At 43.4% G+C, this 27,536-nt stretch overlaps 1 protein-coding gene and 1 non-coding gene across 9 annotated transcripts in view; one reads left to right on the top strand and one right to left on the bottom strand.

Moving 5' to 3' along the window:
• The window catches only part of Obsc (Obscurin), a 980,481-nt gene that overhangs the window by 612,771 nt on the left and 340,174 nt on the right, over nucleotides 1-27,536 (bottom strand). For all 8 annotated transcript variants that reach the window (XM_068225413.1, XM_068225414.1, XM_067137343.2 and 5 more), the window contains one exon: nucleotides 11,733-11,879. In XM_068225413.1, the coding sequence (XP_068081514.1) occupies nucleotides 11,733-11,879 (147 nt within the window). The remainder of the gene's footprint in view (nucleotides 1-11,732; nucleotides 11,880-27,536) is intronic.
• On the top strand, nucleotides 24,644-24,717 carry TRNAT-AGU (transfer RNA threonine (anticodon AGU)). The gene has a single exon. It is a non-coding gene; the product is annotated as a tRNA-Thr (tRNA).

Here is a 27,536-nt window from a genome sequence, read left to right as displayed (position 1 = left end):
AACAGTACAACCTGCCACACCTCGCCGGTCATGACAATGAACTCCCCCCTCCCATCCAACAACCTCCCAGTCCCCACCAGGCAACGACCGTAATGGCCCTACCAGATAACACCGCTGACCACGCAACACCGACCCAGCAGCCACCACCTCCCGAGTCAACGTACAGCTGTGTACACGAGGCATCACCCCGGACAGCGCTGAAAGGGAATCCAAGAACTTCGTGCCACAGGCGTCCCGGTAAGGAGGGCCATAATGATACGCAGCAATCACGGCCCAACGTATATGGTCCGGCTTTAACTACCATCAGAACAAGACGTCCAGCAACTCATCACTACAGGAGCTCAAATATTCGGCGAACACCACCGAGTGGAACCCTCCCACTCACCACCCCCATCCACTCGCCATCCATCAGCCACTGCACATCACCGCCCCCGCCCCCCCACTCCAAACCCTCCATATCGACAAGCCTTTCCACCTCTCCCTCATTCAAGCCCCACCCCCACCCCCCACCTCCACCCACATTGGATCTCCTCCACTTCCTTATCACCTCTCTTCATAACTGTACAGCCATCCTACATCTTCTAACCTCACACCTGCTCCCAACCATTCTCATTCCACCATACCCACAGCCTAGCTATATTCAAAATCACATGTACTAATAAGTGTATTAAAAATCACATGTACTAATAATTGTAACCTTAATGTAAAATATGTAAGCACAAATGTATATGTAACTGTAAACACTACATAATAAAGCACAGAACAGCTACGCTCCTTAGCCAAGAGGCTAAACCCTCACATCTCCTTAAACAATCAATGCTCCCCCTTTCCATCTCCTAACACCAACAAACCTCCAAACCCCGCCAAATCTCCTGGCCAGAGAGAAGGCGTTACCTTCTAGGTGGCCCGCCCCTTATCTTCGGGAAGGGCATTCCCTTGGTCCTTGTTCGTGATGAGGATGAAATGGTGATGAATATGACACTCACACCCAGCCCCTGTGCCAGCGGAATTAACCAATTATGGTTAAAATTCCCGACCCTGCCAGGAATCGAACCCGGGACCCCTGTGACCAAAGGCCAGCACGCTAACCATTTGCCATGGAGCCGGACCTCTGTTCGGATAAAGATGAAGGATGAAGGTGGTGGACGAGTGGCTCCGCTGTCAACGGGAAGATTTCTCTCTAAAGGAATTTAAGCACTTTGTAAGCGCTAGAGGATTTAAATTGAACGTAATGGAGACTGCGTAGAAAAATGATATTGTATACTTCGTTTGCTCAATAAAATCAATTATAATTCACATTTTCATTTGAGTCGCCTTCCTATTTTAGTCTGATTTCATGGTCAATAAGAGGATATCTTAACGTGATCTGAATGGATTAACAACATGATTTACGACATTTTCATTCAACATTTCTTGGCACACATTTCACAAGAAATGTATTTTTCAAGTATATATAGAAGTGTAAATAGTTTTTGGAAGTAGTTTCAGGAATACGTCACACGTTTTAATGTCTTTCATAAACTCGTGTTGCTGCAGGATGCAAGTTAACTGTTGAATATTAATGTAGCAGCGGACTAAAGGTGTGTGGTACTTCCAAGAATTTATTTTCGTAACTGGAGCGAATGGAAAGGAAATGGCTCGGGGAACTTGAATTATATAAACGGTAAGTAAGGTTGTGAATACGCTGTGACGTAATACTAGCTCATGGCCAAGGTTTGCTATAAGTAGCAATGCTGGTTAATTGTCACCTCAATAAATAACTCATGTGACAGCAACATGACAATTGTCAACTAAGAGTACATTGTCACCTTCACTTAAGGAGAGATTGTGAAACAAAGGCACCCTAAGATTTATTCTTCAGCATGGCAGTTGATGTCGGGCCCACGGTCTAGAGGTGGAAGCCTCCCTCTTACCTGAAGACCCCGGGTTCGATTCACGGCAAGGGCAGGGAATTTTACTTGGATTTGTGGGCTAGCTCGAGATCACTCAACCTGCATGAGAACAATTCCGACGGTGAGATAGCGACCCCGGTCTAGAAAACCAAGCATAATGGCCGAGGGAATTCGTCTTCGCGCTCACATTGCATCACCTCGTGATTTGCAGGCTTTCGGTCTGAGCATCAGTCGCTTGGTAGGCCAAGACACATCAGCTGCGTGGGGATGGGAGTTCGTATTTCAGCCTCCTTTCCGGTTCCTAGGATTTAAATCTAATTAGTATTACATATAAACTGATATATAGTTACTGATTCTAAGATTTTTGACTCGAAATAATAATAATAAGAATAAGAAAGAATACACCGAGCAAGTAGGCTACGTGGTTCGGATCGTCTGTCAGCTTGTATTCGTGAGATCGTGGGTTTGAACCCCACTATCGACAGTCCTGAAGTTGGTTTCCCGTAATGTCCCTTTTTCACACCAGGAAAATGCTGTCGCTTCCTTTCCATTCCTAGCCGCGTACTTTTTCAAGGCAAAAGGATCCACCGTAGTATGAGAATAAGCCGTCTGATTCTAAGATAGTAAATTCATCTAGGTCAGAGTTATATCGTAATTGTAGGCCACTGCTTTATTACGAGTATTTCAGTCTGAAATATAAATAACATGTGACCTCATTAACAGAACAAGTTTAGAGCTGTTCCTCGGTAAGAGGGGGGACTCATCCGGGAATCGAGCGCACGACCTCCCGGTTATGTGAAGGCTATACTTTGTTTTTAGCCAGCCAGAGCGATAAAGAGATAGGGGTCGAGTAATGAAGACAGACTGGTGTACTTGTTGGCACGGGAAGTAGTGCGCACGATAATTCTTACACCTAATTAAGCTTAAGTATGTCAATGTCTCGCAGTAAATCCAAGTCGCACAAGATAAAGGCACAATTAGTGAAGCACCCGACTGTTGAACATAACACACTTCTTCACTTCATGATGTACTGTCAGTCGGCTTCAACATGTCTTCTAATGTGGCCAGCACTTATAACCAGTAGCCCACCATATACACTCTGATACTATTGATACCCAGAACTTGTTTATCACACGTTCACACCCATTGTTGAATGATAGTAGGCCTACTTACAATGAGAGATTACAGACAGTCATGGGGGTCACCGCTTTCGTTCAAACTTTGGGAGGTTGGTCTACGTCAAAAAGTAAACAGGTATGTGTCTGAGGGTTTGTACCATTGGTCCTTAGCCAGTAAACTACCACACTGCAGAGAGTGTAATTAGGCTACATGTGCAATATTAACTGTTAATGGAATTCCTTATTCAATGGTGCAATAATAATAATAATAATAATAATAATAATAATAATAATAATAATAATAATAATATAATAATATAATTTCGTGTGGCTATTTCTAGCCGAGTGCAGCCCTTGTTAGGCAGACCCTCAGATGAGGGTGGGCGGCATCTGCCATTTGTAGGTAAAACTGCGTGTTATTGTGGTGGAGGATAGTGTTATGTGTGGTGTGTGAGTTGCAGGGATGTTGGGGACAGCACAAACACCCAGCCCCCCGGCCATTGGAATTAACCAATGGAGGTTAAAATATCCGACCCGGTCGGGAATCGAACCCGGGACCCTCTGAACCGAAGGCCAGTACGCTGACCATTCAGCCGACGAGTCGGAAATAATAATAATAATAATAATAATAATAATAATAATAACTATTTTTTGGACATATTTACAGAATGGACGACAGTAGACTAACCAAAAATATCTTCACGTAGCTTTGGAAGAAAAAGTCAACAACCATCTGGATTCAAGGGATCAAAAAGACTTGGAAAGAAAGAACATCAGAGAAGAAGAATTAATGGAAAAAGAAATTTTAAGGATTAAAGTTTTAAAGATGGAAGGATTCCAAGGGAAGGAGGCAAAGAAAACCGGCACAAACGGTCTGAAGAAAGAAAAAAGAAACAGTTAAAAATGAGGGAATATTGGAAGAAAAGGAAGGAACAAGAACAAAGGATGGAGAATTGAAATTGGAGCGTGGTCCCTAATAGGCCCTAACGCAATAATAATAATAATAATAATAATAATAATAATAATAATAATAATAATAATAACGTTATTGGCTTTACGTCCCACCAACTACTTTCACAGTTTTCCGGAGACGCCGAGGTCCCGTAGGAGTTCTTTTACGTGCCAGTAAATCTACCGACACGTGGCTGACGTTTTTGAGTACCTTCAAATACTACCGGACTGAGCCGGGATCGAACCAGCCATCCTGGAGTAAGAAGGCCAGCGCTCTACCATCTGAGCTACTCAGCCGGCATTCGATAGTGTCCTGGGTTTTGCGAACGTCCTTTAATGCTGCTTTACGTCGCACTGACACAGCTAGGTCTTATAGCGACGATGGGACAGGAAAGGGCTAGGAGTGGGAAGAAAGTGGTCGTGGCCTTAATTAAGGTAGAACACTCCACCCAGCATTTGCCTGGTGTAAAATGGGAAACCACAGAAAACCATCTTCATGGTGCCGACTCTGGGGTTCGAATCCACTATCTCCCGAATGCAAGCTCACAACTGCGCGCTCTTAACCGCACGGTCAACTCGCTCGGTACTCCGAGGTCAAGAAAGAATAATGTTGTTGATGAAGGCTCACTTTTGACCCCAGTGGGAATCGTCTCCTTAAAACACACACACACACCTTTCAATAGCCGAATCAAGTAAAAGCCGTTTGGAAATTCTGAAGCAGCTCTTAGGTTACATCCCTATCAATACCAGGAATCAAACTTGGTATTTTTGCTAGGGAAATTAACGCCTTACGCTTGTGCAATAACGATCTCGAGTCATTTAATGCAGAGACACTCGCTTTGTCTATGATTGCATGCATTTCGGGTATGATAACACAGCAGACTGAACATGTGGCTGCGGTGTTCGGGTCACGTAGTCTCCCCATATGCCACCAAAATCTGGTTTTGCTCCGACTTTTGCTCAGTATCTCAGGGGTGACCGGTTCACGTCCTCTCAGGAACGTCTAGCTAAATTTACTAGGCTGAGATTTTGGGGGAACATATACTTCCACCGACAAACATGAATAAGGTTGGAGCTATGCTGAAATAATGGCAAAAAACCAAACCAAACCCCATGGCACTACAGCCCTTGAAGGGCCTTGGCCTACCAAGCGACCGCTGCTCAGCCCGAGGGCCTGCAGATTATGAGGTGTCGTGTGGTCAGCACAACGAATCCTCTCGGCTATTATTTTTGGCTTTCGAGACCGGGGCCGCTATCTCACCGTCAGATAGCTCCTCAGTTCTAATCATGTAGACTGAGTGGACCTCGAACCACCCCCCAGGTCCAGGTAAATATCCATGACCTGGCAGGGAATTGAACCCGGGGCCTCCGGGTAAGTGGCAGGCACGCTTCCTCTACACCACGAAAAATAATGGCAGCATTTGGTAAATTTAGTCTAATTGATACAAAAGAAAAATCAAAGAAAGTTAACTTGACAAACACCACATACAACAATTACGACAAAAATCATGACATAAACACGAATAGAAATGTGTTTTTTTTCCTATTTGCTTTACGTCGCACCGACACAGATAGGTCTTATGGCGACGATGGGGTAGGAAAGGCCTAGGAATGGGAAGTAAACGGCCGTGGTCTTAATAAGGTACAGCCTCTCACGAACGTCTAGCTAAATTTACTAGGCTGAGGTTTTGCCTGGTGTGAAAATGGGAAACCACGGAAAACCATATTCAGGGCTGCCGACAGTGAAATGTACTTAAATTCTTCTCCCACGTGTCTGGAATTCAAAATCTGTGCACTCGAATCTACCAACATCGTTAGCCGTTGAATAGTTGGTCACTTAGCCGAAGGATCTGTCCATGATCGATGAGTCCCTACCCGCCTCGCGCAGATTTTTTAGGGGAATACTACAGTTAAACCTAATGTACAATACTATACATCCTGAGTGAATCGTTGTCTTAATAACTACACACGCAACTTGAAATAAACATTAGTTTCAACCCTCGCGTGGATTTAATCTACCACACACAATTATTCACAAAGCAATGGATCACAACACAAATTAAAACAAATCAACACACACAGATTCTTAAGAATATAATGCCACTCCATTACCGCAAATACGCTTTCCCGTACACTCGCATTCAACATTAAGCAAATCTCCATTCATGCCGATAAAAACTGGTAATCATGGCAGAAACTAAACAAATCTACTCCAATCTTAGGTTCTTGTAGTTATTTCCTGGTTTAAATACTCGGTTCTGGAAATCGCTAACTTATACTCGTGAGTAGTGCGGTGCTAACAATATCATCATATAGGCCTCTGTAAATCTGACACACTCTGGGAACCGTATAAATACCTTCGCAGTCCAGCTGGCATATAACATCAGCTGACAGCCATTTCCAATATCACACACATTTTCCGTCTTGCATAGACAGGAATTCAAATACCTTCATTTCACAGGACACTCGCCTGTACGTACACCTGGAGAACGACGCTCCGTATTAACACACACGTGGTTCCAAGGCTTGTCAACCTTCTCATACTATCTTACCTCAGTGGCCTCTTTGAAATACCTATCTTATCATATCAATTATCAAATGCACACTCTCAATACCATCGCCTAAATACCGATGACGTTTATTGAACTATCCAAAAAACTCAATGCAATTTCCAGTCACCATGCTACCGTAACTTCAACCACGCTCACAACTCGTAATGATACTAATCTCCATCTCATCAACTGAAATAACCTGCCTTTACCAACTGCGCAATCGTTACATTTTCTTTCCCATGATGAATAAACTATCTAGATTACTCTAGTCATGATACTATGCATTACTAATAGCTTTCTCTAAGCAACGTTGACTCGGAAATAATAATCACATAATAATCACTTTTATATATATATATATAATCCTCTCAGCTGGGAACCGTATAAATACCTTCGCAGTCCAGCTGGCATATAACATTAACTGACAGCCATTTCCAATATCACACACATTTTCCGTCTTGCATAGACAGGAATTCAAATACCTTCATTTCACAGGACACTCGCCTGTACACTCTTTCACACTAACACAAATTCATTCATGCGTACTACACACTCTATGCATGCATTAAAATCAACATTCTCTACGACTTGACATTATATTCCGTCCCATGTGTGTCTCTGATTTCATCCCTTGACTCACATAGTGTTTAAATCTTGACTTCACTGTATTTACATTTTTAACTTATCTCAAGTAGTTCCCCATGCATTCGAACTAAACCACCCATCATAACACAAGATGAAATGAAATGAAGTGAAACGAAATCACTCAGTTTACCTTTCTTTACAAATTCCTGTAATTTACTGTACCGTAAAACTCCGGTTTTCCAAATCTCTATAATAATAAAACATCCTACTGTCTAATATTTACAAATAAAACGTTCCCTCTAAAACATTTACGTGAGTTTGTTTTACTCATCCTTCGGTTTCCATCTTTCCTCCAGCGTAAGGTAATCCTACTGCTTCTACTCCATCGTGATGCCATCAATGGTTCTCATTGAATCAACTGCTCCTTGGATGCTGGGCTGGAGCATGACGTCTCCTGCTCAGGATACGGTACTGCTAATGCTGTGGTCCTTCGCTGATTTGACCGGACTCGTACAGGTTTCACGAATAGCCTGGTGACAGTCTGTAACGTCACTCGGACCTCAATTAATTAACATTTGACTTAATAAGTTATTAATCATTACGACAGGCTATCGCGATTTATTCCGTCTTTGCGGATTGCGTTTTTACCACTACTTCCTACTATATTTCTCATGTTTATCTTCACTCGTGAGTAGCGTCCGCGGATATCCGTCAGAAACTCTCGCACTTCAGTTTCGTTTCTGTAAAGCGACGGTCTTCGAAACTCGGACTCATACGTAATATGCTTTGCTCATGTCAATCATACTGATATCATATCCTCTAAACCTGTTTACTGCTTTGAATACCTCGCGATTACACCGTGTCCCTTCTGAATTATCTTCATACGAGCTGTGCGAATACTTTAATATTGTCTTCATAACTGATCCCCGAATGACACTCTCCGTACAGCATAAAATAGTACTAAGTCTGCTTCTGAGAATAAGTTCGAGAGTGAGTTCAGAATTCGATTATGACTGAGTCAGTAACTGTCCCTGCGAACGCTACGCACGCGTGAATTAACACTGCACTATCAAGAAATGAGCTTGAAAATCAAAATTCCAATGTGATTACTTTCAGAATGCCAGTACGAGTACGAATAGAATGTCCCTGCGAATACGAACAGAATGTCCCAGAATACCAAGATTACCGGGCGAGTTGGCCGTGCGCGTAGAGGCGCGCGGCTGTGAGCTTGCATCCGGGAGATAGTAGGTTCGAATCCCACTATCGGCAGCCCTGAAGATGGTTTTCCGTGGTTTCCCATTTTCACACCAGGCAAATGCTGGGGCTGTACCTTAATTAAGGCCACGGCCGCTTCCTTCCAACTCCTAGGCCTTTCCTATCCCATCGTCGCCATAAGACCTATCTGTGTCAGTGCGACGTAAAGCCCCTGGCAAAAATGGAATACCAAGATTCTTTTTTAAAAACTCTCTCAGCTGTTGTTTCCATAACTTTCCCTCTATCTGGCTTCTACGTGTCCTCCAATCGCAACCATATATATATATATTTGAACGCGCCAGTACGGGCTCAGTAGCTATCAGAATGCATTCGGGAGATAGTGGGTTCGAACTCCACTGTTGGCAGCCCTGAAGATGGCTTTCGCACCAGTCAAATGCTGAGTCTGTACCTTAATTAGCCGGCCCCGTGGTGTAGGGGTAGCGTGCCTGCCTCTTACCCAGAGGCCCCGGGTTCGATTCCCGGCCAGGTCAGGGATTTTTACCTGGACCTGAGGGCTGGTTCGAGGTTCACTCAGCCTACGTGATTAGAATTGAGGAGCTATATGACGGTGAGATAGCGGCTCCGGTCTAGAAAGCCAAGACCACACGACACCTCGTAATATGCAGGCCTTCGGGCTGAGGCACGGTCGCTTGGTAGGCCAAGGCCCTTCAAGGGCTGTAGTGCCATGGGGTTTGGTTTGGTTTGGTACCTTAATTAAGGCCACGGTAGCTTCCTTTCCATTCTTAGCCCTCTGCTGTCCCATCGTCGCCGTAAGACCAATCTGCGTCGGTGTGACGAAAAGCAAAGTGTAAACAGTAACAATAAAATAACACACGAGATCCCGGCTGGGTGACCGACATTAAACGAAGGAAAGGCCCTTGAAAGTGAAGAACCATTTCTCTTCTAATTCTGTTGTTCAAAATTAACTTCAACACTTTTATGGATGCTAAATGTTTTTCACGAAGATACATTATTAAAGTAATGATAAAAATATTGGTTTTAAGTCCTACTAACTATGTTTACGATTTTCAGGAACATAATTAGAGTACTTGGAAACTGAGTTCTATCTTTTCTGCTTGAGATGGGTCGAAAGATCCCAAATGATGAACATTCAGAACATGAAACTAATTTCTTCACATTGTGTGGTAATGACGTGGAAATATACGGTTGGAGTATCTGTGTTACAGTTCACAGAGTTGAAGCTTAATAGATCGAGTTGTGTTTCTTTTTTTATTTTTATTTTATAGCAAGTGTGTTGACAATTTACAGCCAATATTACTCTTGAGAGTAGCGTAGACCTCCAACTCATTTCGGACCACGCTCTCTGTTTTATACTTTGAGATAAATAATACTCGGTAGGAAGAGCCTTCCGATAGGTATCAACTTATCAAACACGCATGATAATAATGGATAATAATGATCACTTGGCAATATTAATGTATTCATCATTTTTGTTGCTTTTTATTTCAATATGATTACGCAGTTTGACAGAGCCACAGCTGGTCCCAGTTCATTTAAACTAATTTCCAAGGTATCAGTGTGGTGTATTGCAAACAATGACGCGTGAACACCGATGTATAGTCCGTGTGAAATGGGAAGAGATTCTAGTCGGAACTATCCAACCAAGGGGTGTTGGCGCGTTATCCCACTCGCTCAATGCTTTGCACTCCGTGAAAAATTTCACTGCACTAAGTTTCTCTTGCGCCAGGCTAAAATATTCTCACTTCATAAAAAACACTCGCAACTGAAACAGACTACATTAGCCACATGGAAGAGCTGCACAACCTGGTGTAAACTACCACACTGCATCCAGTGTGATTGATTCAGTCTCAGGGTTTGTGACATTATGTAATGTTGATTTAAAAGGAGTCCGGTCCACTCAGGGGTCAAGAAAATACAATGTTGTTGATATAGTCTTGAAGTGCCACGCGACATCTAATTCCCTGCGCAATACTAACTGCTAGTGGAATTCCTTATTCAATGCAGAATTTACTCTGGGTGATGTGGAAAACATCTCCCTCTCAATGGTCGTTATCACAGTTTACAAAATGATCAAGGCCAATTTTTAACTTATACCAGCCGGGCTGAGTGGCTCAGACGATTGAGGCGCTGGCCATCTGACCCCAGCTTGGCAGGTTCGATCCTGGCTCAGTCCGGTAGTATTTGAAGGTGTTCAAATGCTTCAGCCTCGTGTCGGTAGATTTACTGGCACGTAAAAACTCCTGCGGGACAACATTCCGGCATCTCGCCGTCTCCGGAGACCGTCACAATTAGTTAGTGGGACATAAAAAAAACAATAACAAATTAACTTAGACTATGAGCAGTGAATGCTTCTTTTTTTTTTTTTTTTTTTTTTTGCTAATGGCTTTACGTCGCATCGACACAGATAGGTCTTATGGCGACGATGAGATAGGGAAGGCCTAGGAGTTGGAAGGAAGCGCCCGTGGCCTTAATTAAGGTACAGCCCCAACATTTGCCTGGTGTGAAAATGGGAAACCTCGGAAAACCATCTTCAAGGCTGCTGACAGTGGGATTCGAACCCACTATCTCCCGGATGCAAGCTCACATACGCGCGCATCTAACCGCATGACTAACTCGCCCGGTGAGCAGTGAATGAAGAACGGCATCACATCACTGGAACTAAAAAGTTCACTCCTATAAACTCTCTGTTCTGTTTCCTTCCTACACGATATCCGATATCCATCCTTTAAAAATTTGACATAAAAGGTATCTGGAACTGGTAAGTTATCTCAAATCAAAAGTGAACTCCATCAGTGTGGTAAACCATTCAAGAAGAACACGTATTGAATCATCACCCTATGCAAATACTGTACGAACTCTAATACTGGTATGTAGTATGTAGTATGGCGAGGCAGAACGGTGGCTTCTTTGCTTGATGCCCGATATATACAACTTCTTATTCTTCTTTTTACACCGTTTTTCCCACACCTGTGGGGTCGCGGGTGCGAACTGTGTTGCACATGTGGATTTGGCCCTATTTTACGGCCGGATGCCCTTCCTGACGCCAACCCTATATGGAGGGATGTAATCATTATTGCGTGTTTCTGTGCTGGTTGGTAGTGTAGTGTGCTGTCTGACAAACACAAACACCCAGTCCCCGGGCCAGAAGAATTAATCAGAGGCGATTAAAATCCCCGACCCGGCCGGGAATCGAGCCCGGGACCCTCTGAACCGAAGGCCTCAACGCTGAACATTCAGCCAATGAGTCGGACGCCCAATTTATACAACATAAAGAATTAATTACATCATACAACGTAAGCTACACTGCGAACATTTCTAAAATGTTTAAGTCTATTAATTTATTTTTATAAAAGTTCAAAATTTATTATTTCGTTAAGAGTTCCAGATGAGCACAGTACCTGGTATCATCGTGTCGCTGTCGAGAGTCCGTATGTTTTCTCCGAGGTCGCACTGCCAGTTTGTGTCGGGCCGCCGTGCTGTCCAGGAGTAGGGACATGTCGGTTCCCAGTCCTAGCATGTCCAGTTCAGGATCCAGGCGTCGTCGTCTGCAACAATCACATTATTATAACACCCCTCTGTCGGGTTTACCAAGCAAAATATTTCTTATCCTTCAAGTTCAGCTTCGTTCATTAGGGTTTCATCCTTTAAAAATTGACACATAATGTGTCTGGAAACTTTTCTCACATTGAAATACAAATGGAAAAATTAGTCTATCCCTGAGACCTCATTCGCCACGGCGAAGCAGGCACAGTATGAAAATGGGTTGGGTACGGAACTGGAAAGTAAGCGGCCTATGAGAAAGTTCAAATTGTCTAATCAAGGAAAACGAAGGGAAAAAGTTTATAATAGTGGATTCCAATGCAATATTGGTTAGAGTCCATGTACCTATTTTCACACTAGGAACCTTAATTAAGGCCATGGTCGCTTCGTTCCCACTTCTAGCCCTTTCCTATCCCATCATCTCCGTAAGACCTATCTGTGTTGGTGCGACGTAAAGGAAATTATAAAAGGAATCCATATACAGTGGTCAGTGAAATCAGCACTTCAACTCAGCACTTTAACACAACGCTATCATAGCCGAAACGTTTTACGCTCCTTTTTATAGTAGGTACTAGTAACAGTGCCCTCAGTCATTAACTCATCTTTTACGTCTCACCGACTCAGAGAAATCTTATGATGACGATGGACATAAAGGAATTAAGGTACATTCCCAGGATTTGTTCGAACCGCGCAGTCAATTTCTTCGGCCACTGGTTGAATCTTCTTTAGAGTTTTTTTGGAGAGTCTTGGCCTGTGCCTGTAGAAGTCTTTGAAGGTAGGTACTCAGATCAAAGGAAATTCGAACCACAGCTGCCTGGACGACGTGGTGGTGGTGGTGGTGGTGGTGGTGGTGGTGGTGGTGATCATTAATTTACTGCTAGTCAACCATCCTCTCATATCACTGATCAGAGAAGATGGAAGAAGTTCAACCGTCTGAAGAATGAAAGCGGCGTCAAAAGAAAGGGACGAACTTCGAAGGGCGTGAAAATGAAAGATTCCCTGGGCCTTGCAAACCTAATACCATTGCGGTCGGAAGTGAACGAGAGTTGACAAAGGGAGATCGGATATAGGAAAGTTGACAGTAAGAAGCAAAGTGGAAGCTAGGAGAACTGTGTTCAAGAAACCGATGCTCCCAAGCTATAAGCGCCTGGTCTCTCTTTTAGTCGCCTCTTACCACAGACAGGGTATATCGTGGACGTGTTCTACCACCCCTACCCACAGGGGATATCCAGTGACTTAAGCATCGTACGCGTATTTCTCCGTTATTACTGTCTATTAATTTCGAATCTTTGGCTGCTATATGGGATTCGTGTCAACTCTCGGCGAAGTGTTCAATGAGAAACATTAAGACTGAACTTAACATTAGATAATTAAACCTAGTCAATAAACTACTTTGTAGTTTTACTTGACTCTTAAAGAGGTGAGAGCGGAGTGGCATAGTCACTGGCGCGATCTGAATCCGTGCCAATGCATGCGGGAGTTTTAAAATGAAAATTGATGTCCATGTGGGTCGGATTCCATGTAAACCTGGAGGTACCATGGCTATGATCACGGTATCAATATTCACGTAAAACTACAAGCTTTCTTAACTTGGCTCTTAATCTTGTATTCATACACCATAGAATGTGATGGTTCATGAGTAATCTTTAAAGAAAGTCTCATGTATTCACTGATTTCACTACGACTCGGTCCAGTTTCATGGCTAAATAGCGTGTTGGCCTTTGGTCCAGAGGGTCCCAGGTTCTATTCCCGGCCGGATCGGGAATTTTAACCATTGGTTAATTCCAGTGGCTCGGGGGCTGGTGTATGTGTGTCGTCTTCATCATTAGAAATCATCATAGGTAGGGCTCCATTCTAACAGACGCGCAGGTCGCCTATACGGCGTCAATCGGAAAGACCTGCACTAAGCCTCTTCTGTGGCCACACGCCATTATTATTATTATTATTATTATTATTATTATTATTATTATTATTATTATTATTATTATTATTATTATTATTATTATTATTATTATTACTCGACCACAGCTGTCTTGATAGGAAGCTAGCGACGATGTCATTGATCTGTTAATGGAACATAACGTTGTTGTGATTTAACACATTTCAGTATTGGAGCGAGGAACTTCACCAAATCAACCCTTTTTCTCCATCCTTCGCAGAAATCACAAACAGCAGTGTAATGAAACCAGTTAAACACTGTGGAATGAAGCCAAAACTATCTCTTGTATTTTAATATTGTCATTTGCAGTTAACAGCAAATTGTCTATCGGTGATCAAAGAGGGTCTGGTCAGTTTTGTCATGTTCTAAAAACTATATTATCAGAGCATATCTGATGATCAACACATTGTGTTGTTCAAAAGAGAGAGTTACTTGCTTCACTTGTAACCTTACTTTAATGACGCTTTTCAGACTTGCCAAAAATAACACCATGCCGAATATGCTCAAAATATTACCGTGAAGTAGTTTATAGCCAGTCAGAAATAGTAGCCTTGTAAAAACACTCAAATTAAATGTGTTCTAAACTCACAACGTGTAATCAAAATGTAAGGGATCAGTAGTTAGTTGCTTGCCCAACTGGAATAGGCGCAGGTAACGACTTCAAAGAACAAAGTGGTCCTTGTTAGTGGTGAAATTTGTGCGAGCAATGTTGCATGAGACAAGTTGGCTGTATTACTAAATTATGTGTTCGTTGAGCAGCGACCTACTTCAGTACTTGACCTACACTGCAGGTCCAGATTTTATGTATTCCGCGTCGTTCATTCTGGCAGCTTTCAGTGTTTGTAACCGCTAATGATCGTCTTGTCACCACCTAACAAGTTTTGTTGCGGTCATTTGTTCCACATAAGCCGAAGAGAATTCTATAACTGACCAACATATCCAACATGGTGTTAGACATCCATTTACCTGGAGTTCGGGAACTTGCTGAGACCACAGTGTGATCGTCCAGCTAAGAAATGCTGCAGTACACTATCCCTTATCTTCAAATATTTGTGTGCAGAGACAATCTATGTGATCCTCGCACTTCTACTAATGATTTAGTTATTGAAATTCATTTTCATAGAAGAGAAACACCGTCTTTTCCTATTTCTTGACTGATACTTTTTGCATCAGTCTCTTGACACAGGTCAGAGTAAAATTCAGCTTGCGCTGAAGTCCCAGTGGCTGTGACAGTATGGAAGTTGTGGATGTATGGATATACTGATTGTGAATAATGGCATTCGGAGCGCGAATAATGCGTCTGGTTGTTCTGAAAGATGCTTGCTGCAGTAACACTTTCTGGCCCACTGAAGAAAGCAATGTCAAACTACTGTACACTTCGTTAAGACTTGTATATCTCATTACGAAGCGATATTGCTTTTTTGTTGTTGCGGTTTTTCTATTTATTTTCTGCTAGTTGTTTTACGACGTATCGACACAGACAGGTCTTACGGTGACGATGAGATAGGACAGGGCTAGGACCGGGAAGACAGTCTTAATTAAGGTAAAGCCCCAGCATTTGCTTGGTGTGAAAATAATAAATTTATTGTTGTTTCATTCGCCTGTTATGGGAGTGAATGGTCAGCTCTACGAGGAGCTCTTAGACCATGAATTCATGGTTTTTATTTACATTTTTTGTTTGTTTCGTGGGTGTTGTGTGCTATATTACACATTTTATAAGTTGTACAATTTTTAAAAAATAAAAACATACGACCATACACAAAAGTATGGTCAGGTTGTGAGTTTCACAAATAGGAAAATTCCTCTCAGCTTTAATTACTGCGTCGATGGGGGTGAAAGTGCCCTTTGGGGATCATTGTAAGTACCTAGGTCTTAATATAAGGAAAGATCTTCATTGGGGTAATCACATAAATATGATTGTTAATAAAGGGTACAGATCTCTGCAGATGGTTATGAGGGTATTAGGGGCTGTAGTAAGGATGTCAAGGAGAGGGCATATAAGTCTCTGGTAAGACCGCAGCTAGAGTGTATGGGACCCTCACCAGGATTACTTGATTCAAGAACTGGAAAAAATCCAAAGAAAAGCAGCTCGATTTGTTCTGGGTGATTTCCGACAAAATAGTAGCGTTACAAAAATGTTACAAAGTTTGGGCTGGGAAGACGTGGGAGAAAGGAGACGAGCTGCTCGACTGAGTGGTATGTTCCGAGCTGTCAGTGGAGAGATGGCGTGGAATGACATCAGTACACGAATAAGTTTGAGTGGTGTCTTTAAAAGTAGAAAAGATCACAGCATGAAGATAAAGTTGGAATTCAAGAGGACAAATTGGGGCAAATATTCGTTTTTAAGAAGGGGAGTTAGGGATTGGAATAATTTACCAAGGGAGATGTTCAATAAATTTCCAACTTCTTTGCAATCATGTAAGAAAAGGCTAGGAAAACAACAGACAGGGAATCCGCCCTAAATGCAGATCAGTAGTGATTGATTGATTGATTGATTGATTGATTGATTGATTGATTGGTAAATTATTTATCTTGTCTAGCATTCTGTTGCTTAAAGCTTTTTTTCCAATATAAATTGTCTAATATTGCACTGTTATGCATACAAAGTATATACACTAAAATTAATGTTTTTTTTTCGTTCTGGCATATATCTAACAAAACACAATCTTGTACCATTTATTCTTCTGTAACGGTTGTCATAATGGAAGTAGGTAAAGAAGATTTCGGGAAATGATTTACACGATAAAAAGGTATGCTAATACAATCGTTGATAGAGATAAAGTACTTTCACTAAAAGATATTACGGCTTGATGACTTTGTAAAGTGAAAATAGGAAACTACGGAATGTATACTGATATTCATCAAAACCTTGAAAGACTAGAGATATTAAGTTCATATTCATAGGGCATGTGCATTAATATGTTCTGAAGAAGTGATTAGCATTTGAACCATGTCGGCCCTCAGGTTCAAGGTCCACATCGATATCTCGGCGCACCACCACCGACTGGTAAAATGTGCCTGCGGCTCTCGTTGTCGCTATAAACTGAAGGTAATGGATAAGTGTGACTTGGGCAGACGTATGCGAGAACCGTACCGTCAAATGAGTGAGTTTGAAAGAGAGCGCATTATTGGCATGAGAGAACGTGATGCATCCATCCGGGAAATTGCTGCTCGTGTGGGACGAAGTATGTCGGTAGTGCAACGAGTGTGTACAGAATGGTTCACAGAAGGCCTTAGAACACGACTAGATGGATCTGGTCGCACCACCCAGACCACCCTCCCCCCGAGAAGATCGACACCTCATCCGAATGGCATTGCAAGACAGATCTGCGTCCTCCTCGGCTCTGCGCAACAGTGGAACAGTGTAACACATCGTACACTATCAGGAGTAACAGTGCACCGCCGTTTATTACGGTCTAGGTTACCGGCGCGTCGTCCACTTCTCCACCTGCTTTTGACTAATGTCCATAAACATGCTAGACTGCAATGGCGTATGGAACGTCGTCACTGGGGACAAGAATGGCAGCAGATAGTGTTTTCGGACGAATCCAGGTTCTGTTTGTTTGAAAATGATGGCCGCATTTTGGTTCGCAGCAGACAGTGGTAGAGGCATCACATTGACTGCATTCGCACAAGACATATACCGCCAACTGAAGGCCTTATGGTGTGGGGTGCTATTGGATACAACCACACATCACAGTTGGTGCGTGTCCGGGGCACTGATCAGTTTGACCTACGTGAATGACATCCTGTGACCCGTAGCCATGCCCTTCCTGCACGACTCCCCAGACGGCATATTTCAGCAGGACAATGCGCGACCACATGTTCCTGCACGGACACGTGCCTTCTTGTTGTCTCAGGATGTCAGAATGTTGCCCTGGCCCGCCCGATCACCGGACTTGTCGCCAATCGAAAATGTGTGGATATGCTGAAACGACGGGTGCGGTGGGGGGGACCCAATGCCAACCACCAAAGATGAACTGTGGAACCAGGTGAATGCAGCATGTATGGCTATACCCCAGGACGCCATTCGCGCCTTATACGCGTCGATGCCATCACGCATGGAACAAGTTATCAGTGCCCATGGAGGAGGCAACAGGACACATGCTGAAGGTAGGTGACTGAAATGCTAATCGTTTCTGCAGAACATACTAATTAACATGTCCTTGGAATATGAACTTCCTATCTCTAGTCTTTCAAGTGTTCTGTTTTTTTATGAACATGAGTGTAGTTTACCTATAACCGCAGAACATTGGGTGGTGTTATTTGAAAATCCAAGCAGCGTCTGGGTTGAAGAAGAGAGAAAAAGGAAGATACGAAGATCTTCCTAAACGCGTAACTTCCGACAGTGGCTCGATATCCAGGATACGGCAACTGATCACCAGCCTTTTGTGAGGGGACGGCACCAAGATATTAACTATACACAAACATATATTTCATGTCCATCGACAGTTGAACACACCCATCATTGTGTTGAATTACATGTGATTTTCCCATTACTAGGAAAAAATATTTTCTATAACACCCTTATCGTTCGCTCATGCAAAATCTTCATTTTAGAGGCCTCGAGCAACTTTCTACCCAGGTATTATACTGAAACCTTGATAGTATTACTTTAAGATAGAATGTTACAACTGGACACCGGGCTATTGGATGCGGGAGAAAATGAAGAAGCGGAAAGAGAGTAGAACCCTAGTGTTAGTGTACTTTGGCTCAAAAACTTTGGGTATGACATATCTTCCTGTAAAACAGAATAACAGTTCTCTTTTCCCCTGGCATTGTGTGATCTATTAAATATTGTTTACTTACTGAAATAAAGAGCGAGTAAAGCGTAATTGTTACCAGCCAGTCGTTAACTACACAAAGGACTTCCTACCGTGTGGATATGGCTCTAAGCTTGGTTCTTCCTGGTTGTCGCCACATTATACTGACTTCGTTATTCTTAGCGTTTCTCAGTAAGATGAAACAGGCAGGGCCGTATTTAACATTCATTCCACCCTGGGCCATTAACAGAATGAGCACCCCCCCCCCCCCCGGCCAGTATATGTGAAAATCGAAAGGAAGACAATGAAATGAATCAATATGTAAATTAAAAACATTAAAGGGGAAACAGATCCGCCTCTCTGGTGTAGTGGTTAGTGTGATTAGCTGCCACCCCCGGAGGCCCGGGTTCGATTCCCGGCTCTGCCACGAAATTTGAAAAGTGGTATGATGGCTGGAACGGGGTCCACTCAGCCTCCGGAGGTCAACTGAGTAGAGGTGGGTTCGATTCCCACCCCAGCCATCCTGGAATTGGTTTTCCGTGGTTTCCCACTTCTCCTTCAGGCAAATGCCGGGATGGTATCTAACTTAAGGCCACGGCCGCTTCCTTCCCTCTTCCTTGTCTATCCCTTCCAATCTTCCCATTTACCCGCAAGCCCTTGTTCAGCATAGCAGGTGAGGCCACCTGGGCGCAGTACTGGTCATCCTTCCTAGTTGTATTCCCCAACCCAGAGTCTGAAGCTCCAGGTCACTGCGCTTGAGGCGGTAGAGGTGGGACCCCCGTTGAGTCTGAAGGAAAATCTGATCCTGGAGAATAACCAGATAAAGAAGAAGAAGTAGAAGAAGAAGAAGAAGAAGACGTAAAAGAAGAAAAAGTACACAGACATATGCACCGCTTCAAAAGTCAATAAAGCTGTGGTTAGTTTCTCTTATCAATATGAGGTCAGTGCTGAAGAGGTCTTCTTCGCACTTTCTAGCGGGCAAAGGCATCGACCATATCTTTATAATCTAGGGATTTTAAGAGTTCACTCTCAGTGCACCGGCAAGTCTTGTGAGTTTTCCTTACAAAGTGAAGAACGAGGATTATGTTTGGTTCCTCGCAATGACGAAAATAACGTTCGGTACCCAGGTACAAATGCAAAATTATGGCAACACATGGATACATATATTTCAAATCTTTTTGTCGTCGAATCAAAATACGCAAAACAGATTATATTTGTCTTTGAAGTAACATGATCTGCGCCGTATCAATAACTAAATTATAAGCGGGAATTCTGGAATACATGTGACGACACAATTAGTTATAGTATGATCAGCTGACATCAAATATCAGTACGTATTTGAAATTCACATGTTATGTAATTAATTGACCATTCATTGCAAACATATCTTTTAAAAATCTTGTGTAGAGCATGAATACTACATTTATTACTTATAGCATAATGAAAAATAATTGTTTATAAATTACCGTCTCCGGCTATGGTCCATGTTGCCCCATGCTTAAATACCGCCCTGGAAACATGAATTATATAGCAACTGTGAAATGAAGCCATCGTAATACTGTATATTCATTCATAGCAAAAATCTTCATAAAACCCAGCCAGTCCACTCTGACAGCCAGCACTGAGTAGCTCTGTGGATCGTTGATAGTGTGTCAATCTCCGGACACCAAGATTGTGGATTCAAGCTCGGCTGCGACAGTTGCATTTCTGAAGGGCGGGAAGGGTCCATTCGGCGCTCCATGTTGTACGATCCCGACATGAAAGATCTGGTAACACATTTGGACTTTACCCTATAACATTAATTTAAAATTCAGTTGTATGTTGCGCAAAATAATTCCACTTTTCCGACCATGTGTTAGAGTAAAATGGAACTACGAAACTGACACAGTGTAAATGCAGTAGCGTATTTAGTAATAGGGCATAGAGCCTTAGAGCGGCAATTTTTGAGAGGTGTCGCAAATTGTGATGGCCCACTTGTATAACATGAATCATGTCCTTTATGCCGCTTACACTCACAAGACAAAAGGTTGAAGGACTACAACAGAACAACGACAGAAGAAAGGCTATGCAACTTGAAAGTTCCATAAATTGAGAGCGACATTTCACGGGCACTGGCCTACATGGATGTTATAAATACCTTCACCGAATGAAGGGAATTTTGGGCGAGTCATAAACAAATATCGTATTAAAGATTTACTTTTTAAAAAAAAAATTGGTTTCAATTTCCTTTGCGTTGCACCGACACAGATAAGTCATTTGGCGACGATGGGGTAGAAAAGAGCTAGGAATAGAAAGGAACGGACCGTGACCTTAATTAACGTAGTCCCAGCATTTGCCTGGTGTGAACATAGGAAACGACGGAAAACCATCTTCAGAGATGCCTACAGTGGGGTTCGAACCCATTACCTCACGAATACAAGCTGCTAGTTACGTGAACCGCTGGCATTCTGACCCCAACTTGGCAGGTTCGATCCTGGCTCAGTCGGGTGGTATTTGAAGGTGCTCAAATACGACAGCCTCGTGTCAGTAGATTTACTGGCACGTAAAAGAACTCCTGCGGGACTAAATTCCGGCACATCGGTGTCTCTGAAAACCGTAAAAGTGGTTAGTGAACGTAAAGCTAAAACATTGAAGAGCTACGTGAGCCAAACCGCGCGACCACTTGCTCGGTAAGCGTGCAACTCAGCAAGTTCATTAAATATCATGGGCGGCGATTGGCGCGGAAAGTATCTAAACACGCCACTGTCTTAACTGTGTAATATCAAAACACCCGTAAACAATATCCGAGCCTATACAGTAGATGATAATGTTATTGCCATTGTTCTTGCTTTCTTAATCAGTTTACCCTCCAGGGTTGGTTTTTCCTTCGGACTCAGCGAGGGATCCCACCTCTACCGCCTCAAGGGCAGCGTCCTGGAGCGTGAGACTTTGGGTTCAGGGGAAAAAACTGGGGAGGAGGGCTAGTACCTCGCCCAGGCGACCTCACCTGCTATGCTGAAGAAGGGTCTTGTGGGGTGATGGGAAGATCGGAAGAGATGGACAAGGAAGAGGGAAGGAAGCGGTCGTGGCCTTAGGTACCATCCCGGCATTTGCCTGGAGGAGAAGTGGGAAACCATGGAAAACCACTTCGAGGATGGCTGAGGTCGGAATCGAGCCCCCCCCCCCTCTACTCAGTAGATCCCCCGATGCTGAGTGGACCTCGTTCCAGCCCTCGTACCAATTTATAACATTTCGTGCAGAGCCAGGAATCAAAGCTCCAGGGGGTGACAGCTAATCACACTAACCACTAAACCACAGAGGCGGACTACTACGATTATATGCATATGCTGTACATAAACACTAGCTTATTGATTCCTCTTCTTCTTCCTTGCCCTTTTTCCAATTTCTTGAGGTTGACATTTTGTGCGGATTTGACTTGGTTTTATGGCAGGATTGCATCTCCTCACGCCAACCACAGGAGTCAGTTTAGAGATAATGTGATCGTATCGATTTTTCTACAAATATATGCTTCAGAAAGGAAACTGATGTAAAGAATGTTTCTTTAATGTGCAAATATAGCCCTGGTTCTCGATAACACAAAGCCTCCAAAATGAAATGGAAGCAGATGGAGCCAGTAGCGGTGACTAGGGGAGGCGAGGCTATTTGTTTTCCGTTTTAGCCACCTGACTTTTAAAGTTTCGGCAGACTAAAGAACCTAAGAATTATTTTTAAACTCGCCTGAAACTAAAAATTATATTTAAAAAAAGCAATTTGTTTTTCAGCTAATTCCTTCTTTTAGTTTCTTTAATTATTAAGAAAAATTATTACCACAACAAACAAAAATAAAAAACTCAAAAAACAAATAGACAATGATCATAAAATGGTTTAAAGTAGGTGGCTGAGATTTTAGGCGGTAAACTGTAAATTTACTTAGGAGAATTTTCTCCCCTACCAGGCTTTATAGTCAATAATGACATTAGACTGCAATTCTAAAGGAGTAGGTATACTATTAAGCCCCCAAACTTGTACATACTAAGAAAAATAAAATCCCCAAATTAAATGTAAATTAAATTGTTATAAAAGGATAAATTATTCAAGTTATTAATGAAAACCTACAACCTGTTTTCCAGTCAATGACCGGGTCAGGGATGTAATGAATGAAGCAGATATAGGCTATTAGTACGATGGGGTCGCCACTCCCAAAGTGATTTATTAATGACTGATAGATGCTATGAAATGAGAATGGAGAGTGTTGCTGGAATGAAAGATGACAGGGAAAACCGGAGTACCCGGAGAAAAACCTGTCCCGCCTCCGCTTTGTCCAGCACAAATCTCACATGGAGGCACCGGGATTTGAACCACGGTATCCAGCGGTGAGAGGCCGACGCGCTGCCGTCTGAGCCACGGAGGCTCCTCAAGTTATTAATGCCAAAAATAATCTAAAAATAGGAGAAAAATAGTATATCAAATAATTTGATGCTATTGGATATGTTCCCTCCTTAGGAAAGAACTTAATTGAATCAGCAAAGGGTTGAGGTAATCCAATATACCCTACTTTATTAGGTCCTTTACGAATTTGGATATAACCTAAAACTTTACGCTCCAATAAAGTAAGGAAAGCTACACCAACTAATACACAAATAATTATTAAGAAAAATACTTAGCGGAAACACGCACACAATGCCGTTCATTGCAGCTAACCGATTCATACAGCACCATAGCAGACTTGCGCAGCAGCGTGTAGTGTATGCTGTGGGGAAGGTTAGCAGGGGTATAAGATTTTTGCCAAGGTCATGGATACTGGGGTGTGATTCACCCGCTTGCCGCGCGCATTCGTCAGTCTGGCAGTCTCACTCATTCAATGTGTGCAGTTCTATCTACATGTAGTTCCATCTAGTGTCTGTTATTTTTTTAGTGTGTAGTCAAATGGTCCATCTGGTGAAAGTTTTATTCTATAGTGCTATTATTCTTTATTTCTTAATCTGCTTACCCTCCAGGGTTGGCTTTTTCCCTCGGACTCAGCGAGGGATCCCACCTCTACCGCCTCAAGGGCAGTGTCCTGGAGCTTCAGACTCTGGGTCAGGGGAGGATGACCAGTACCTCACCCAGGCGGCTTCACCTGCTATACTGAACAGGGGCCTTGATGGGGGATGGGAAGATTGGAGGGGATAGACAAAGAAGAGGGAAGGAAGCGGCCGTGGCCTTAAGTTAGGTACCATCCCGGCATTTGCCTGGAGGAGAAGTGGGAAACCACAGAAAACCACTTCCAGGATGGCTGAGGTGGGAATCGAACCCATCTCTACTCAGTTGACCTCCGGAGGCTGAGTGGACCCCGTTCCAGCCATCGTACCACTTTTCAAATTTCGTGGCAGAGCCGGGAATCGAACCCGGGCCTCCGGGGGTGGCAGCTAATCACACTAACCACTACACCGCAGAGGCGGACAAGATACTATTATTACCGCACTGAAATTGGTTGACTCAACCTTTACGTCTATATCGAAATTCGCTCAGAGAACATTAAAAACATTTCGTAGCTTTTGTCTCCAATTTTTATGTCCTCCGCCCCCTGCCCCCCACCACCCGGTCCTTCTGCTATAGACCCGGGTACTTTAGGTTGTCTATAAAATGTTGAGCCCCCCCCCCCCCCCCCCCCCCCTTCCCCACTTCTAACCACCGCTACTGGTTGGAGCCATGCTTGGCAGTCTGCCAAAAGAGCCAAGGTAAGTAGAGCAAGCAATCAACTCTAAGACACTTAATGCTACTTGCATGTAAATTAAATATTATATCCATTAGATTAGAGGCAACTTGATAATGATGTCAGCTATGCAGAGAATGTGTGATTTTCATTGACAGTACTAGTGAAACTACTTACTGTGTATTATAAAAATTCTTCAGTTTAATACCGGGTACCTTTAGGGTTGAAGTTTTGCGGAGTATTATTTTGACCTTTTCGATGAAGCATTTAGTATCTAACTTACTAATATTGACGGTAGGTAGCATAATTCGTACCGGGAGCATTAACAAACTTTTGAGAATATGGTTTTATTCACCACCTGTCACCTCTGTAGTCACGCGACTACAGAGCATCGGCGCCGTGGCTTAGTTGGTTAAAGCGCCTGTCTAGTAAACAGGAGATCGAGGGTTCGAATCCCTCCGGTGCCTAGGGGTCAGAATTTTTATCGGGTAATTGTTCTTCCTGTCGACAGAGAGGTACCTGTAGATACATATTTGAGAGCTATCAAGTCCTTTTCTTAAGGTAGTACCATGCAATTTATCTGATCATAATGGATGATCCGGTCCTTGGCAGGAAGTCGGTCTGCTCTATTTGCATAATAGTGTATGCTTATCCGGCCCCGCGGTGTAGGGGCAGCGCGTCCGCCTGTCACCCGGCGGCCCCGGGTTCGATTCCTGGCCGCGACAGGGGATTTTTAATTGTCAGGATTGGGACTGGGTGCTCGTGACGTCATTAATTTTCCTTTCCTCACATGCAACATTCCACACTACCGCCATTCCAATTACATTGCTGCCTTCCCTTGCCTGTCTCATGTGTGTCTGTTAGTGGTATGTTGAGACACTAAAAGGGGCTGCCTGGCTGAGGCGGGAAAGGACGTGGGTTCGAATCCCCGTCAGGAAGTCGTAAAATTTAAGAAACGAGATTTCCACTTCCGGAGGTGCATATGGCCCTGAGGTTCACTCAGCCTATACCAACAATGAGTACCAGGTTAATTCCTGGGGGCAAAGGCGGCCGGGCGCAGAGCTAACCACTCTACCCCATCACGTGCCGAGGTTAACAATGGTGGAAGGCTTTACCTTCCACTCCTTCAAGGGCCTTCATGGCCTGTCCGGAGGTGACTTTGCTTTAAGACACTAAAAACCTTCGGGAAAACTGCTTGGTCAAAATTCACATTTAAAATATCGTTAGTAATTAGCGAGGTTCTAATTAAACTTCCCCTCAACACAATTGCGAAATTTGACTTATTTACTCACACACACTGCTACATCTCACAGTATGCTGCCCAATATTGAACTAATGTTCCTGATATTTTCTTCTTCTTCTTCTTCTTCTTCTGTTTACCCTCCAGGGTTGGTTTTTCCATCGGACTCAGCGAGGGATCCCACCTCTACCGCCCACAGCTCAGACTTTGGGTTGGGGATAAAACTGGGGAAGAGGACCAGTGCCTCTCCCAGGCTGCCTCACGTGTTATGCTGAACAGGGGCCTTGTGGGGGATGGGAAGATTGGAAGTCGGCCTCACCTGAACAAGGAAGAGGGAAGGCAACAGCCGTGGCCTTAATTAAGGTACAGCCCCAGCATTTGCCTGGTGTGAAAATTAAGACGACACATACACCCAGCCACCGTGCCAGCGAAATTAACCAATTAAGTTTAAAATTCCCGACCCTGCCGTGAATCGAACCCGGGACCCCTGTGACCAAAGGCCAGCACGATTACCATTTAGCCATGGAGCCGGACTTAATACCTGGTAACTTGATAGATAGATAGATAGATTTTTTTTTTGCTAGGGGCTTTACGTCGCACCGACACAGATAGGTCTTATGGCGACGATGGGATAGGAAAGGCTTAGGAGTTGGAAGGAAGCGGCCGTGGCCTTAATTAAGGTACAGCCCCAGCATTTGCCTGGTGTAAAAATGGGAAACCACGGAAAACCATCTTCAGGGCTGCCGATAGTGGGATTCGAACCTCGCCCGGCGATAGATAGATAGATAGATAGATAGATAGATAGATAGATAGATAGATAGATAAGAAGGTTGGTTGGTTACAGTAGCACATGCCACCTACCGTCAATATTAGGGTAGGGTGATACCACGTCTGACCATCCTCCTCTCTCAACATTATTTGCACTTCTCTTTTTAAATTGAAACATAAGCAGTATATAACTTTTAACGTTTTTATTTAATCAGTTTACCGTCCAGGGTTGGTTTCTCCCCCAGACTCAGCTAGGGATCCCAACTCTAGAGCCTGAAAGATAGTGTCCTGGAGAATGAGACATTTGTTCGGGCATTTAGCTGGGGAGGAGGTCCAGTATCTCTCCCGTGCGGCCTCGCCTGCTATGCTGAACAGGGGCCTTGTGGTCAATGGGAAGAGTGGAAGAGAGACGGAAGGAAGGAAGGAAGGAAGGAAGGAAGGAAGGAAGGAAGGAAGGAAGGAAGGAAGGAAGCGGCCGTGGCCTTGAGTATCGTCCCGGCATTTGCCTGGAGAAGAAGTGGGTAACCATGGAAAAGCACTTCCGAGGCTGAGTGGATCCCGTTCCAGTCTGCGTATCACTTTCCACATTTCATGGTAGAGCCGGGAATCGGACCCGAGCCTCCGGGGGTGGAATGTATTCACACTAAACACTATACTGTATACTTATTAATTTAATCTCAGTGTTTGTTTCTTACCTGCAAAGTATCACCTGCGACCAGAAATAATAGTAGTACAGGAGAGAGCATCATTAAACTACCGGGTTAATTGCACTGCAAGAGCCAGTCTTAAAACTAGCCCTCCCCCCTCCCCGACCAAGCTCTGCGTACAACACTGGATAGATAGATAGACAAAAATAGGTAAAAAGAGGTAAAGAGAGGTTGGTAATAATAATAATAATAATAATAATAATAATAATAATAATAATAATAATAATAATAATGTTATTTGTTTTACGTCCCACTAACTACTTTTACGGTCTTCGGAGACGCCGAGGTGCCGCAATTTAGTCCCGCAGGAGTTCTTTTACGTGCCAGTAAATCTACCGACACGAGGCTGTCGTATTTGAGCACATTCAAATACCACCATACTGAGCCAGGATCGAACCTGCCAAGTTGGGGTTAGAAGGCCGGCGCTTTAACCGTCTGAGCCACTCAGCCCGGCAGATTGGTTGGTAGACCTACTACTTATTTATCTAACATGTCTTTGCAAAGCTTATGGTTCGTAGCCTTGTTACACATCCACTGATAAAATTCAATAAAAAATCCAATATAAATATAC

Source organism: Anabrus simplex, chromosome 1, assembly GCF_040414725.1.
Source record: "Anabrus simplex isolate iqAnaSimp1 chromosome 1, ASM4041472v1, whole genome shotgun sequence".
Classification (NCBI taxonomy): Eukaryota; Metazoa; Arthropoda; class Insecta; order Orthoptera; family Tettigoniidae; genus Anabrus; species Anabrus simplex.
This window is presented reverse-complemented; position numbering and strand designations above follow the sequence as displayed.